Genomic DNA, 14473 nt, shown 5'->3' on the forward strand with positions numbered 1-14473 from the left:
CGCTGCTGCCTTGTGGATAGATCACCGCAGACTGCTGTGTTAGCAGTGAGGGAGGCTCCGTGGGCGTGGGACCCTCCCGGCCAGGTGTGGGATATATTCTCCTGGTGTGCCTGTTTGCTTAAAGCGCAGTATTGGAGTGGGAGTTACCCGATTTTCCAGGTGTTGTGTGTCTCAGGTCCCCTGGCTAGGAAAACGGATTCCCTTCCCCCTTACGCTTCCAGGTGAGGCGATGCCTCGCCCTGCTTCAGCTCTGGGTGGTCAGGCTGCAGCAGCTGACCAGCACCGATTGTCCGGCACTCCCTAGTGAGATGACTCCAGTACCTCAGTTGAAAATGCAGAAATCACTGGTCTTCTGTGTCGCTCGTGCTGGGAGTTGGAGACTGGAGCTGTTCCTATTCGCGTATGCATTCTTTTTATGTCCAGATAGTTCATTGTATTGACATACCACAAATGTTTATTCATGAGTTGATGGACATGCCTTTTAACTTTTTAAAGAAAGCGCATTTGTTTTTTCTTTTTTTTTTTCCAGATTGTGGAATCCATTCACTCCTGAAATATTTAGTGCCTATGATATTACATTTACTTGGGGATATGTAGTTTTACTCGTTTACGAAGCTTGGGACTGGAAATTGAAAGATGAATAAAATCTTCCCTCAGGGAGCTTTTTTTCCTAGTGGAAGAAACAGGCATGTGAACAGATAAATTACAGGACAATCTGATGAAGATACTGTTAGATTTATAATCTAAGGTAAAATGTAATCCCAAAAGTCAGTGGCTAACTCTGCTTGGAGGAATGAATAAGAACTTTTTAGAAGAGGTGACATTTAGAGCTAGATCTTTAAGAATAAATAAGAATTTGCCAGAGAGAGTGAGAATATTTCAGGTAGAAGACATGGCTTGTACAAAGGCATGGACTTGATATATCTTGGCACCTTTGAGAAGATCAGTATGATGATAATTATGGGTAACATGAAAGGAGTCCGGAAAAGCAGATCTGGGCCAGCCCATGAAGAGCTTTACATCTGAGCAAAGGAACTTGGATTTTTTTCTTTGGGTGTTTGGGAGACCAAAGGAGTTTGGCTAAATGAGATGGCATCATTGCTTATGTAAGGTCTATTAGAAGACCTCATATCTAGCGAAGCCCAGCTTTTTATTTTTTCCAGAAAATTTTGTCCATATTAGGCACCTTTTAAAAAATGAATATACTGGCCAGGTATGGTAGCTCGTGCTGCCTGTAATCCCAGCAGATTACTTGAGGCCAGTAGTTTGAGACCAGCCTGACCACCATGGCAAAACATGTCTCTACTAAAAATACAAAAATTAACTGGGTGTGGTGGCACATACTTGTAATTTCAGCTAATTGGGAGGCTGGGGCAGAAGAATCTCTTAAACTCAGGAGGCAGAAGTTGCAGTAAGCTGAGATCATGCTACTGCACCCAGCCTAGGAGACAGAGCGAGACTCTGTGTCAAAAACAAAACAAAACAAAACACAAAAAGAAAGAATATACCTCCCCCCAACACAAACCATTCTCTCACTACCACCTTCTATCATAGTTTATTGACTTACCTGAAATTATCAAGTTAATTTATTTCTTTGCTTAACTACTGTTGTATCTTTCTTCCAGAGCAGGTTCTTTCTTGTCTTGCCCTAACCACTGCTTGACACATAGTAGTTACATATCTGTATTTAATGAATAAATGAACTATTCTACCTCTAATATCTTAAACTCTAGGATCCTGCCCTGTGAATTATAGCCTCCTATTCCTTGTACTCTCTGTCTTGCATTCCCCTTCTTTGCGTTTTTTTCATCTCTTTGAACCTACTGCCTCCATTTTCTTCTGTTATCCTTGTTCCATCACTGTGTTCCCTAACTAGCTTAGATCAATTCAGCTGTATTCTTGTCAGTCTTCTACTCCATTTCCATAGCCTTTCTTTTCTTTTGTTCCGTATACCTGTCAAAACCCTTACCTTGGCACAGTCTGATCCAAATTCAAGCCCATGAGGTCCTACTGGAGAAAATCACCTAACTGTAGTTTGCAGCCAGTACATCGTCCTAGGTCGTAGTCTTCAACGTTATGTAGATGTACAGCATTGCCTGGAAATCTTATGTTTTGTATTCAACATACACTCATGCACTAGTGAATGATGGGGCTCTGTTCTGAGGAATGCATTTTTAGTAATTTTGTTGTTGCACAAACATCAGAGAGTGTACTTACACACACCTAGATGGATGGTATAGTCTGCTACACACCTAGGCTGTATGGTAATAGCCTTTTGCTCTTAGGCTACAAATTTGTACAGCATATTGCTGTGCTGAACACTGTAGACAGTTGTAACAAAATGGTAAGTATTTGTGTATCTAAACATATCCAAACATAGAAAAGGTACAGCAAAAATATGATATAAAAGATAAAAAGTCGGTCGGGCACAGTGGCTCACACCTGTAATCCCAGCACTTTTGGAGGTTGAGGTAGGCGGATCACCTGAGGTCAGGAGTTTGAGATCAGCCTGACCAACATGGTGGAACCACATGTCTACTAAAAATATAAAAATTAGCCAGGCATGATGGCATGATGGCACACGCCTGTAAACCCAGCTACTGGGGAGGCTGAGGCAAGAGATTCACTTGAACCCAGGAAGCGGAAGTTGTAGTGAGCCGAAATCGCACCACTGCACTCCAGCCTGGGCTACAGACTGAGACTGCATCTCCAAAAAAAAAACAAAAAAGATAAAAAGTGGTACACCTATATAGGGCACTTAGCGTGAATGGATCTTGTGAGACTGGAAGTTACTGGGTGAGTCAGTGAGTAAGTAGTCAGTGACTATGAAAGCCTAGAATATTGTTGTACACTACTGTAGGTTTTATAAATAAGTACTGTATACTTAGGCTATATTAAATTTATTAAAAAATGTTTTTCTTCAATAATAAAATTAACCTTCGCTTATTGTAACTTACTTATAAACTTCTTAATTTTAAAATCTTTTGAACTGTTTTGTAGTAACACTGCTTAAGACACAACCACATTGTACAGCTGTACAAACATATTTTCTTTCTTTATGTCCTTACTCTAAGCTTTTTTCAGTTAAAATTTTCAAGCTTTTGTTCAAAACTGAGACACAAACACACCATTAATCTAGGCCTACATAGAGTCAGGATTATCAGTATCACTATCTTCCATCTCCACATCTTGTCCCACTGTAAAGTCTTTAGAGGCAATAACACACATGGAACTGTCAGCTCTTACGCTAATAATGCCCTTTTCTGGAATACCTCTTGAAGGATCTGCCTGAGGCTGTTTCACAGTTAATTTTTTTATAAGTAGGAGTACACTTTAAAATAATGTTAAAAAGTGTAGTAAATTCATAAACCAGTAACATAGTCTTTTTTTTTCAGTCTGTTGCCCAGGCTGGAGTGCAGTGGCACAGTCTCGGCTCACTGCAACCTCTGCTTCCCGGGTTCAAGCGATTCTGCTGCCTCAGCCTCCCGAGTAGCTGGGACTACAGGTGCATGCCACCATGCCTGGCTAATTTTTTTTCTTTTTGTACTTTTAGTAGAGACGGGGTTTCACCATGTTAGCCAGGATGGTCTCGATCTCCTGACCTTGTAATCTGCCCACCTCGGCCTCCCAAAGTGCTGGGGTTACAGGCGTGAGCCACTGCACCCAGCCAATGTAGTCTTTTATTATCAAGTATTGTGTATTTACATAATTGTATCTATAATACCTTCATATGACTGGCAGTGCAATAGGTTTGTTTATATGAGCATCATCACAAACATGTGAGTAATATTTTGTGCTATCATGTGATGACAGCTACAGTGTTACTAGGCAATGGAAGTTTTTGAACTGTGTTATAATCTTATGAGACCACCATCATATATACAGTTTGTTGTTGACCAAAACGTATGACTGTATTTTATTTCCCAACAACCGCTATTATCTTTTTTACTCTCTACTATCCCCACGTCTTACCGCCTTTCCCTTACTTCCGTTCACCTGCTTGACAAGGAAAATGGATCTCTTAGCTATGGATTCCCTCCGCACCTTACCTTCATATCTGCAAATCTTTCTGCACCCATGTACGTCTTTATCTCCCTTCTTTCCCTCCTAGTGTGAGAGTTATTTTCTTTGAGCTAATCCTTTCTCTTGTGCTCTATATCCTGTTCTCTACTTCCTCAGAGGTGTTGTGTTTCTCCTCGACCTCAGATTCTGTCATCAACATATATGTAAACGTGTTCATGCCATGGTATTTCTTCTTCTTTTCTAAAATATTCTTTTTCATTGGTTTCCATGAGACCCCTTTCCCTATTTTCATCCTTTGTCAGTCTGTTCCTTTACAGTTTCCTTTGCATAGTGTGAAAGCACAATTTAGTAGAAACAGTTGAGTGTGATGCAAGTCATTGTGGTTTAAGGAGGAGTCTCTGGTTTAGCCTGGATGTCTAGGTATGTCTTTATCATTTACTAGCACACAGACATTTGCTGATTAGACAGAAGAAAACTAAAATTATATTTTCTGTCAAGAATTTGGGATGAAGATGTTTTATGTTGCCAGTTATACATAGTTTCACATACATTGACAGAGTTAGGGTTAAGGCTCTCTTAAGGAAGTGAAGAATTGTGTCTGGTGGACAACCCACACAATGGCCAAAAATATTCACAAACTGTACATCTGACAAAAGTCTGATATACACAATCTATAAGGAATTTAAACAATTTAACAAGCAAAAAACAACCCCTATAAAAAGTGAGCAAAGCTATGAACAGACATTTCTCAAAAGAAGACATCCAGGCTGCCAACAAACATGAAAAAATGTTCATCATCACTAATCATCAGAGAAAGACAAATCAGAACCACAATGAGATACCATCTCACACCAGTCAGATTGGTTATTATTAAAAAGTCAAAAAATAACAGGTGCTGGTGAGGCTGTGGGGCAAAGGGAATGCTTATACACCATTGATGGGAATGTAAAGTAGTTTAGCCACTGTGGAAAGCAGTTTGAAGATTTGTCAAGCAACTTTGAAAGAGAACTACCATTCAACTCAGCGATCTCATTACTGAGTATCCAAAAGAAAACAAATTTACCAAAAAGACACATGCACTTGTATGTTCATTGCAGCATTGTTCACAATAGCAAAGGCATGGAATCAACCTAGGGGCCCATCAGTGGTGGATTGGATAAAGAAAATGTGGTACATATGTACTGTGGAATACTACACACAATTGCTTCAAAGAGAATAAAATACCTAGGAATCCAGCTTACAAGGGATGTGAAGGACCTCTTCAAGGAGAACTACAAACCACTGCTCAGTGAAATAAAAGAGGACACACACAAATGGAATAACATTCCATGCTCATGGATAGGAAGAATCAATATCGTGAAAATGGCCATACTGCCCAAGGTAATTTATGGATTCAGTGCCATCCCCATTAAGCTACCAATGACTTTCTTCACAGAATTGGAAAAAACTGCGTTAAAGTTCATATGGAACCAAGAAAGAGCCCCGATTGCCAAGACAATCCTAAGCCAAAAGAGCAAAGCTGGAGGCATCACGCTACCTGACTATCAAACTATACTACAAGGCTACAGTAACCAAAACAAGCATGGTACGGTTACCAAAACAGAGATATAGACAATGGAACAAGTAACGAGCCCTGCAGAAATAATACCACACATCTACAACCATCTGATTCTTGACAAACCTGAGAGAGAACAAGAATGGGGAAAGGATTCTCTATTTAATAAATTGGGCCTGGGAAAACTGTCTTACCCTTTAAGTACAAAGCTTGAACTGGAATCTCTTCCTTACAGCCTTATACAAAAATTAATTCAAGATGGATTAGAGACTTAAATGTTAGACTAAAACCAAGTAAAAACCCTAGAAGAAAAACAGGTAATACCATTCAGGCATAGGCAATGGCAGACTTCATGTCCTAAAACACTAAAGCATGGCAACAAAAACACAAATGACAGATGGAGTCTAATTAAACTAAAGAAGCTTCGCACAGCAAAAGAAACTACCATAGAAGGTGAACAGGCAGCCTATCCAGAGGGAGAATATTTTGCAATCTGCTCAGCTGACAAAGAGCTAGTATCCAGAACTACGAAGAACTCAAACAAATTTACAAGAAAAAACCAACACCAATCAATAAAGTGGGCAAAGATATGAACAGAACTTCTCAAAAGAAGAATTTTGCGCCAATGGACACATGAAAAAATGCTCATCATCACTCACCATCAGAGAAATGCAAATCAAAACCACATGAGATACCATACTCACACAGTTAGAATGGCGATCATTAAAAAGATCAGGAACACAGGTGCTGGAGAGAATGTGGAGAAAATAGGAACATTTTACACTGTTGGTGACTGGTAAACTAGTTCAACCATTGTGGAAGACGTGGCAATTCCTCAAGGAACTAAAACTACAATAACCATTTGACCCAGCCATCCCATTACTGGTATATACCCAAGAGGAGTATAAATCATGGCTGCTATAAAGACACATGCCACACGTATGTTTTTGCACTCACAATACAAGACTGTGGACCAACCCAAATGGCATTAATGAGAGGTACGGATTAAGAAAATTGGCACAATATACACCCATGGAATACTATGACAGCCATAAAAAAGGAATGAGTTCATGTCCCTTTGTGGGGACATGATGCAGCTGGAAACCATCCATTCTGAAGCAACTATCACAAGGACAGAAAACCAAACACCGCATGTGTCACTCATAGGTGGGAATTGAACAACGAGAGCACTTGGACTCAGAAAGGGGAACATCACAACACCAGTGGCTGTTGTCGGGGTGGGGGAGGGGTAGAGGGATAGCATTAGGAAGTATACTAATGTAATGACGAGTTAATGGATGCAGCACACCAACACTGGCACATTATACTATGTAACAAACCTGCACGTTGTGCACATGTACCCTAGACATAAAGTGTAAAAAAATTTAAATATAAAAGACAAAAAACGATTCTGATTTTAGTTCCCCTGTTTAAAAAGGTAAACCCTAAAGGGAGCAGTTTCACTCATACAGAGACCCTTGGGGAACTTTTACTATTTACGTCCTAACTTATTGTTTGTTCCAAATTATTAGTATAACTGGTCTAACTAGTCATTTGATCAGTAAATGTCTGTTTCATTTTCAAGGCTATATCTAGTTAGCTATACCATTTTCCTTATTTTACAAAGCTTAGAACATAAAATCAATGGTATTTTCTCAAAAATTGACTAAATGATATTTTGTTCCTTTCCTTATTCATCGTGAATAGTTATAAATGCAGATAAATATGAGTGACCCTTTTAATTGTCTTAAACTTTTTTTGTATTTTGTGTTTTATCTTTCTTCCTACTACAATAATTGACTACATAATAATTTATTAAGTAAATTGACATCAACAATTGACTAAAGAAAAAAAATGTGTACATATTACTATGGAATACTACACAGCCATAAAAGAAACAAATCCTGATCCTTTGCAACAACACTGGAGGCAACCTGAGGGCCGTTATCCGATCAATAATGCAGGAACAGAAAATCAAATAGCACATGTTCTCAAGTTATAAGTGGGAGCTAAACATTGGATACTCTTGGACATAAGGATGCAGCAATAGACACTGAGGACTATAGAGCAAGGCAGAAGGGCAGAGTTGAAAAACGTAAGGTTGGTTCTGTGCTCACCTCTGGATGACAGCATCAATTGTACCCCAAACCTCAGAGTCATGAGATATATGGATTACTCCTGAAAAATGAATAGCCTGTTGTAACTAATAAGAAACAGCTCCTGGCATGTCCAGTTCTCCCATTTCTTTTTTTTTTTTTTTTTTTTTTTGAGACGAGTCTGGCTCTGTCTCCCAGGCTGGAGGTGCAGTGCCGGATCTCAAGCTCACTGCAAGCTCCGCCTCCCGGGTTTACGCCATTCTCCTGCCTCGCCATCCCGGAGTTAGCTTGGGACTACAGGCGCCCGCCCCTCGCCCGGCTAGTTTTTTTAGTTTTAGTAGAGCGGGTTTTCACCGTCTTAGCCAGGATGTCTCGATCTCCTGACCTCGTGATCCGCCGTTTTCCTCAGCCTCCCAAAGTGCTGGGGGATTACAGGCCTTGAGCCACCGGCCGGCTAGTTCTCCCATTTCTTAGCAGGTGTCCTGTGATTTGTATTGTGTTCAGTTCACCAGGTATTTGTCATTTGGTTTGTTTTCTCTTTCCCTTCTTCCCTACCTCATCCACCCCATTAATCTTTTAAATTGTGGAATGTAATGGATATATAAAAGTACATAAAACAAATGTGATGTACTGTTTAAATACATACTGTAAAGATCCCTGTCAGCACTATCTGGTCAAAACAGAACATTGTCATTGCCCCAGTTCACCTGTTATGTCCCTTTTCTGGTTACACTTTTCCCTCCACCTTACTCCTAGAAGTAATTACTCTCCAAACTCTGGAGGTCGTTACTTACTTTGTTTTCTTTATATTTTAAAAACTAAGTATGCACCCCTAGACAAACATTGCCCGTTTTTAACCTCTGTGGAAAAATACAGTAGCTATCTGTGTGTGTGAGAGAGTCGTTGTCTGACTTCTTTTGCTTGTGGTCTATCCATTTTTGCCTATAGCTGAAATTCATTCATTGTGATAAATTTTTCTGGAGTGGAATTGCTGGTATCAGCTTCATTTTTACTGGATTTGTTTGTGTGTATATATTTATACACACACATATGTAATAAAGTATACACACACATGCAGATATATATACACACACACACACATTTTTATATACATATATACATTTTCAAAAAACTTTTCTAAAGAGATTGTACCAGTTTATTTTTTTTTATTTTTATTTTTTGAGACAGGGTCTCATTCTGTCACCTAGGGTGGAGTATAGTGGCACGATCACAGCTTGCTGTAGCCCCGACCTTCCAGGCTCAAGCGATCCTCCCACTGCAACCTCTTAAATAGCTAGGACTACAGATGCATGCTGCCATGCCTGGCTAATTTTTTTTAACTTTTTGTAGAGATGGGGTCTCACTATGTTGTCCAGGTTAGTCTTGAACTCCTGGGCTCAAATGATCCTCCTACCTTGGACTTCCAAAGTCCTGGGATTACGGGTGTGAGCCACTGCACCCAGGAGTTGTGCCAGTTTATATTCATACCAACAGCATATGAGAATTTTCACTATACTTGATTGCTCTCCACTTTTTTTTTGTTGTTTTTTGTCTTGTGAGTCCTTTGCTATTATTTAAACGAAAGCCATTTCATTTTTCACATTTCCATATTGAAGAAATAGTAACAAAACTACTTAAAAATATGGGTTAACCTTATTTTGTCATCTTGGTCCATCACATGAAATCAGTACTTATTTTCATTATGTTAAATATGCTTATGTATATTTATTAAGTTAATGCTTTTAAAAATGATATGGGATAACTATATATATATTAAGTGGTAGTTACTACTATTATTTTAAATAAAATAATTTTGTTTTGCCTTTATTTTCACTTTAAAGTTTTCAGCCATGAAATGGTCATATTTTATATAAAGATCTATATATTATTTAACAATAAGATAATTTTGGGCTTTTATTATATAGGTTTATTTCTAAGAATATATATGGAATATTTATTAATGTAACTCTAATGGATCTTTACTTTTCTTTCAAGTTGGCCTTTACCAGAGTTTGATCCAAGCCAGATTCGACTGATTGTATATCAAGACTGTGAAAGACGAGGGAGAAATGTTTTGTTTGACTCCAGTGTTAAGAGAAAAAATGAGGACATATCAGTATCGGTGAGCATCATTATTGATTTGGTTGACTTTTAATGTTGAATATTTTGATAATTTCAGTATTATCAAACTGGATAACTGGGGCTGAGACAGAAGAAAATAACTGGATGTTGGGGCTGAGGGAGAAGGAAATGTTTGGTGAATCTAACATTTTGGTTTGAATAGCTGAGGAGTGGTTTGATGCTTAAGAGTCACAGAATTGGAGATGGTCAAGCAGACAGTTGAAATCCAAGGCTAACTACAAATGTGATAAGCATGTCTTATTTGTATTTAGATTGCTAACAACAGCTCAGCAGAACTTGGCTGAGGCTGATTTTTTTTTAATTATCTCGATTATTTTTGATTACTTTTTTGACAAGCATTTATTGAAGTTTTTTTTTTTTTGTATTTGATAGTATCTTATTGAATTTCAACATATGACCTCTCCTTTACTCTTAATTTTGATTAATGCTATTCATTGTGTGTTTGTGCAGCTTTTCTTTTTTATGTTAAATAGCCCTGTAAGAATTGACTCATGCTGTTTTTTGAACTCTCCTTGCATACCTTTTCTGGGATGATGCTTCATTAGTCTCATTAATTTCTCTCCTGCTGATGTATTCCTTCTTCCCTCTCAGCTTTTCTCTTTGCTTGGAAAGATTCACAAAGCCTCTTTACCCAACACTAACAAAATATTCTTTACTTTTTCCTTCAGGTTTGTGTTTGTCTAGTTCAGACTACTATAACAAAGTACTGTAGACTGGGTGCCTTAAACAAGAAACTTTTGTTTCTCCTAGCGTATTTGGGTTTTTTGTGAGGCCTCTCTTCTGGGTTGCAGACTGCTGACTTCTCACTCTACCCTTACATGGTGGAACGAAGGCAAGAGAACTCTTCACAGTCCTTTTTATAAGGGTACCAACCCCATTCATGAGGACTTCATTCTTATGACCTAATCACCTCCTAAAGTTCCCACCTCCCTGATATCATATGTTGGGTTAGGACGACATATGAATTTTGAGGAGACACAAGCATTCAGTCCATAACAGTGTCCTCTCTCTTTTCCCATCCCTGGCCTCTTTGTCCCTCTCACTCATCTTTCTTGGTGTCTGTTGGTGTCTCTCATTTTCCCTTTTTCTCTCTATCACTCAGGCTTTCTAGAGTGTCTCTTCTCAGTCTCTCTATCTGTTGGTCTCTCTTTGATCTTCTCTGTCTCTTGGTGTCTCAGTAGTAATATATTGACTCTCTTCTCCAGTTATTACTCAACTTTCTGAAATTTGCCTATAAGTCTACTCTTCTTTTTATTATAAAACTTTTCTAGAAATTCATCAGTGTCTAGAAATCAAACATTGTTGACTACTTCCGGTCTCATTTATTTTATTATGCCTTTATCCTGTGTACTATCTCCCTTAGTTGAAAATTTATCCTCCTTCAGGGTTTATTTTATGACAACTTTATGAATCCTTTCTGATTTTCTCTAGGTAGATTTATTTTCTCCTCTATCAGAATTCTCATAGTTCGTTACTCAGATTCATAGCCTTCTATATAATAGCTGTATTTGTATGTGTATTTGTTACTAGACTGGGAAAGAAAAACCTTAAAATAAAAAATTGTCCTGTTACTCACCTTTATTTCCTACACTGCACACTGCCTTACATGTGGTAAGTACTTAGGACATATTTTGATCAGTTGTAATTACTATTAGGAAGTTTATTTTCAAAATCCTGTGAATACTTCCTGAAGATTTTATGTCTTCCTTTTGAACACTACTGTACATATTGAATTACTTATTGTTTGTCCTGGGTTCTATATATGGAAAGAAGGACATTGTGTTGTAAATTTTTTTAAACTTTCTACATTATAATTTGGGTTCATACATAATAATGACGTTATGTTTAAGCATTAGCAGTTTGCTGGATGAAAGTAAATTATTCAGCTTTGCTGTATTTGTACAATATTCTATTTTGCTATGGTAAATGTTGAAGTTACTTCTCATGTTCTTTCTTAGTTTTAAAAACCTTTCCTTAGTTTAAAACAATTTACAAGATAGAATAAGGACTACAAATACTATTTTGACCATTCGATATACCAAAGCTTTTTATTTGTTTGAGATAGGGTTTTTTGTTGTTGTTGTTGTTTGTTTTCTTGAGACAGGGTCTTGCTCTCTCGCCCAGGCTGGAGTGCAGTGGTAGTCTCAGCTCACTGCAACCTCTGCCTCCCAGGCTCAAGCAATTCTCATGTCTCAGCCTTGCGAGTAGCTGGGATTACAGGTGTGCACCACCACGCCTGGGTAATTTTTATATTTTTAGTAGAAATGGGGTTTTGCCATGTTGGCCAGACTGGTCTCGAACTTCTAGGCTCAAGCTGTCCGCCTGCTTTGGCCTCGTAAAGTGCTGGGATTACCAGCGTGAGCCACCTTGCCCGGCCTATTTACCAAAACTTTTATTGAAAACATTCTTTTTAAAAAAATGAGAACATGATGTCACCATGAGTTATAAACAGAAAGTCAAGCTTTAGAATGTGAAGCTTACAAAATTGTTTTACTCTGTTCCCTTTATCAAAAAAGAAATTAAAACATTTTCTCATTTGGAAACAGCGTCCGTCTGTTCTGCTATGTTGCCCAGGCTGGACTTGAATTCCTGGGATCAAGCAGTCCTCCCTCTTCAGGCTACTTGGGACAGTTTGTTATCAGCCTGAATCTGAATTTTAAGGTTATTTTTGAAAAAATGTCATTCAAAAGTTGCCAGGTAGGAGTAGAAGATAGTAATATTTGGGCCCACCCAATATGTTTGAATGTATTTAGTTAAATCAAAATCCTATTGATTGTTTACTTTGAAGCTATTTCAGCATTAAAAATTAGTCATTGTAAAAATACTTATTGAAGTCCTTTTAAATGTGTAAGACACATGGTAGTTTTCCTTGTAAAGATTATAGATTATCATAACTCACTTTGAGTACCTTTTATCTGGAGTGGGAGAGAAGACAATATTTCACAGTGGAATATTGATCCATTTCTGCTTTTGGTTGAACCAAAGAATTGTCAATGAAGACTATAACAGCAGTTTATTAACATAAGCAGATCATTTTTATATTTCCATGCAAAACAGACATTGTTTATGTAGAGTATATTTAATGGGTTTTGGGAGAAAATTAGGAAGCTATGTATTTTATTTCATTTTAAATTCTATACAAAGTGAACTACATAAATGCTTTATGTTTCAGAAACCAAAGTACTTTGCATGCTCAAATAGTGTCTTATATAAGTTGAAATAAAATTGTTAATCAAGTGTATAGCTTTCTCAGAACTCGTTTTTTCAGATCTGTTATATTTTATGAAAAATGACTGTTGAACTATAAAACCCAATTAAAGTGAATTTGTGTAGTGATCTTAAAGAAGTGTTACTGGAAAGGGGTCCAGATCCAGACCCCAAGAGAGAGTTCTTGGATCTTGAGCAAGAAATAATTCAGGACAAGTCTGTAAAGTGAAAGCAAGTTTATTAAGAAAGTAAAGGAATAATGAATGGCAACTCTATAGGCAGACCAGCCCCGAGGCCTGCTGATGGTGGATTTTTATGGTTATTTCTTGATTGTATGCTAAACAAGGGGTGAATTATTCATGCCTCCCATTTTTTACACCATATAGGGTAATTTACTGACGTTTCCAGTGGCATTTGTAAACTGTCACAGTGCTGGTGGGAGTGTAGTAGTGAGGACGACCAGAGGTCACTCCTGTCGCCATCTTGGTTTTGGTGCATTTTAGCCAGCTTCTTTACTGCAGCCTTTTTCATCATCAAGGTCTTTATGACCTGTATCTTGTGCCAACCTCCTGTCTCCTCCTGTGACTTAGAATGCTTTAACCATCTGGGAGTGCAGCCCAGTCGGTCTGAGCCTCATTTTACCCAACCCCTATTCAAGATGGAGTTGCTCTGGTTGAAACACTTCTGACAGAAGAACCTTCCCATATTAGAAAAAAATATTGAGATGTGGTTTCGATATGAACACTAACATAGCCAAATGGATCCATTGTGATTTTATCACGCTATTTTCCTTATCCTAGACATTGTTTTTATGTCAGCAACAGTGCAATGCTATTTCATGAGCTCCCAGTGAGGTTATATGACCATTCACATATATCAGCTTTCACTGATTGTAAACAAGGATAAAGTTGTACATCAGTAAATTCAGGTAACTCTGGAAAGGTGAATACAGATTTTAAGATACAGGAAATACTCTGAAGCATCATACAGTGCTAATTGAATAGTGAGTCTTATTTATGATATCAAATTTGCACATAGTATTTGGTTAGATAATTGGATTTAAGTTAATATACAGAAATCAGTAAGCTCAATATAAGCAAATAGCTTCCAGTTTGAACACATAAAAGTAAAACATTCATTTAAAATAGATATTAAAATGACAAAGTTGCCTATGCATAAACTTAACAAAATCTATAAGTTTAGAACTTTAAAAGTCTTCTTAGACTGGGCATGGTGGCTCACGCCTGTAATCCCAGCACTTTGGGAGGCTGAGGCAGGCGGATCACGAGGTCAGGAGATTGAGACCATCCTGGCTAACACGGCGAAACCCTGTCTCTACTAAAAATACAAAAAATTAGCCGGGTGTGGTGGCAGACGCCTGTACTCCCAGCTGCTCAGGAGGCTGAGACAGGAGAATGGCGTGAAACTGGGAGGCGGAGCTTGTAGTGAG

General features: G+C 38.1%; 1 protein-coding gene across 3 annotated transcripts in view; it reads left to right on the forward strand.

The window, feature by feature from the left end:
• Positions 1-14473, forward strand: part of FNIP1 (folliculin interacting protein 1) — a 160653-nt gene that overhangs the window by 47471 nt on the left and 98709 nt on the right. For all 3 annotated transcript variants that reach the window (XM_017864011.1, XM_017864009.1, XM_017864010.1), the window contains exon 2: positions 9670-9796. In XM_017864011.1, coding sequence (XP_017719500.1) covers positions 9670-9796 — 127 coding nt within the window. The remainder of the gene's footprint in view (positions 1-9669; positions 9797-14473) is intronic.

The sequence above is a fragment of the Rhinopithecus bieti genome, unplaced genomic scaffold (genome assembly GCF_001698545.2).
Source record: "Rhinopithecus bieti isolate Rb0 unplaced genomic scaffold, ASM169854v2 scaffold_74448, whole genome shotgun sequence".
Taxonomy (NCBI): domain Eukaryota; kingdom Metazoa; phylum Chordata; class Mammalia; order Primates; family Cercopithecidae; genus Rhinopithecus; species Rhinopithecus bieti.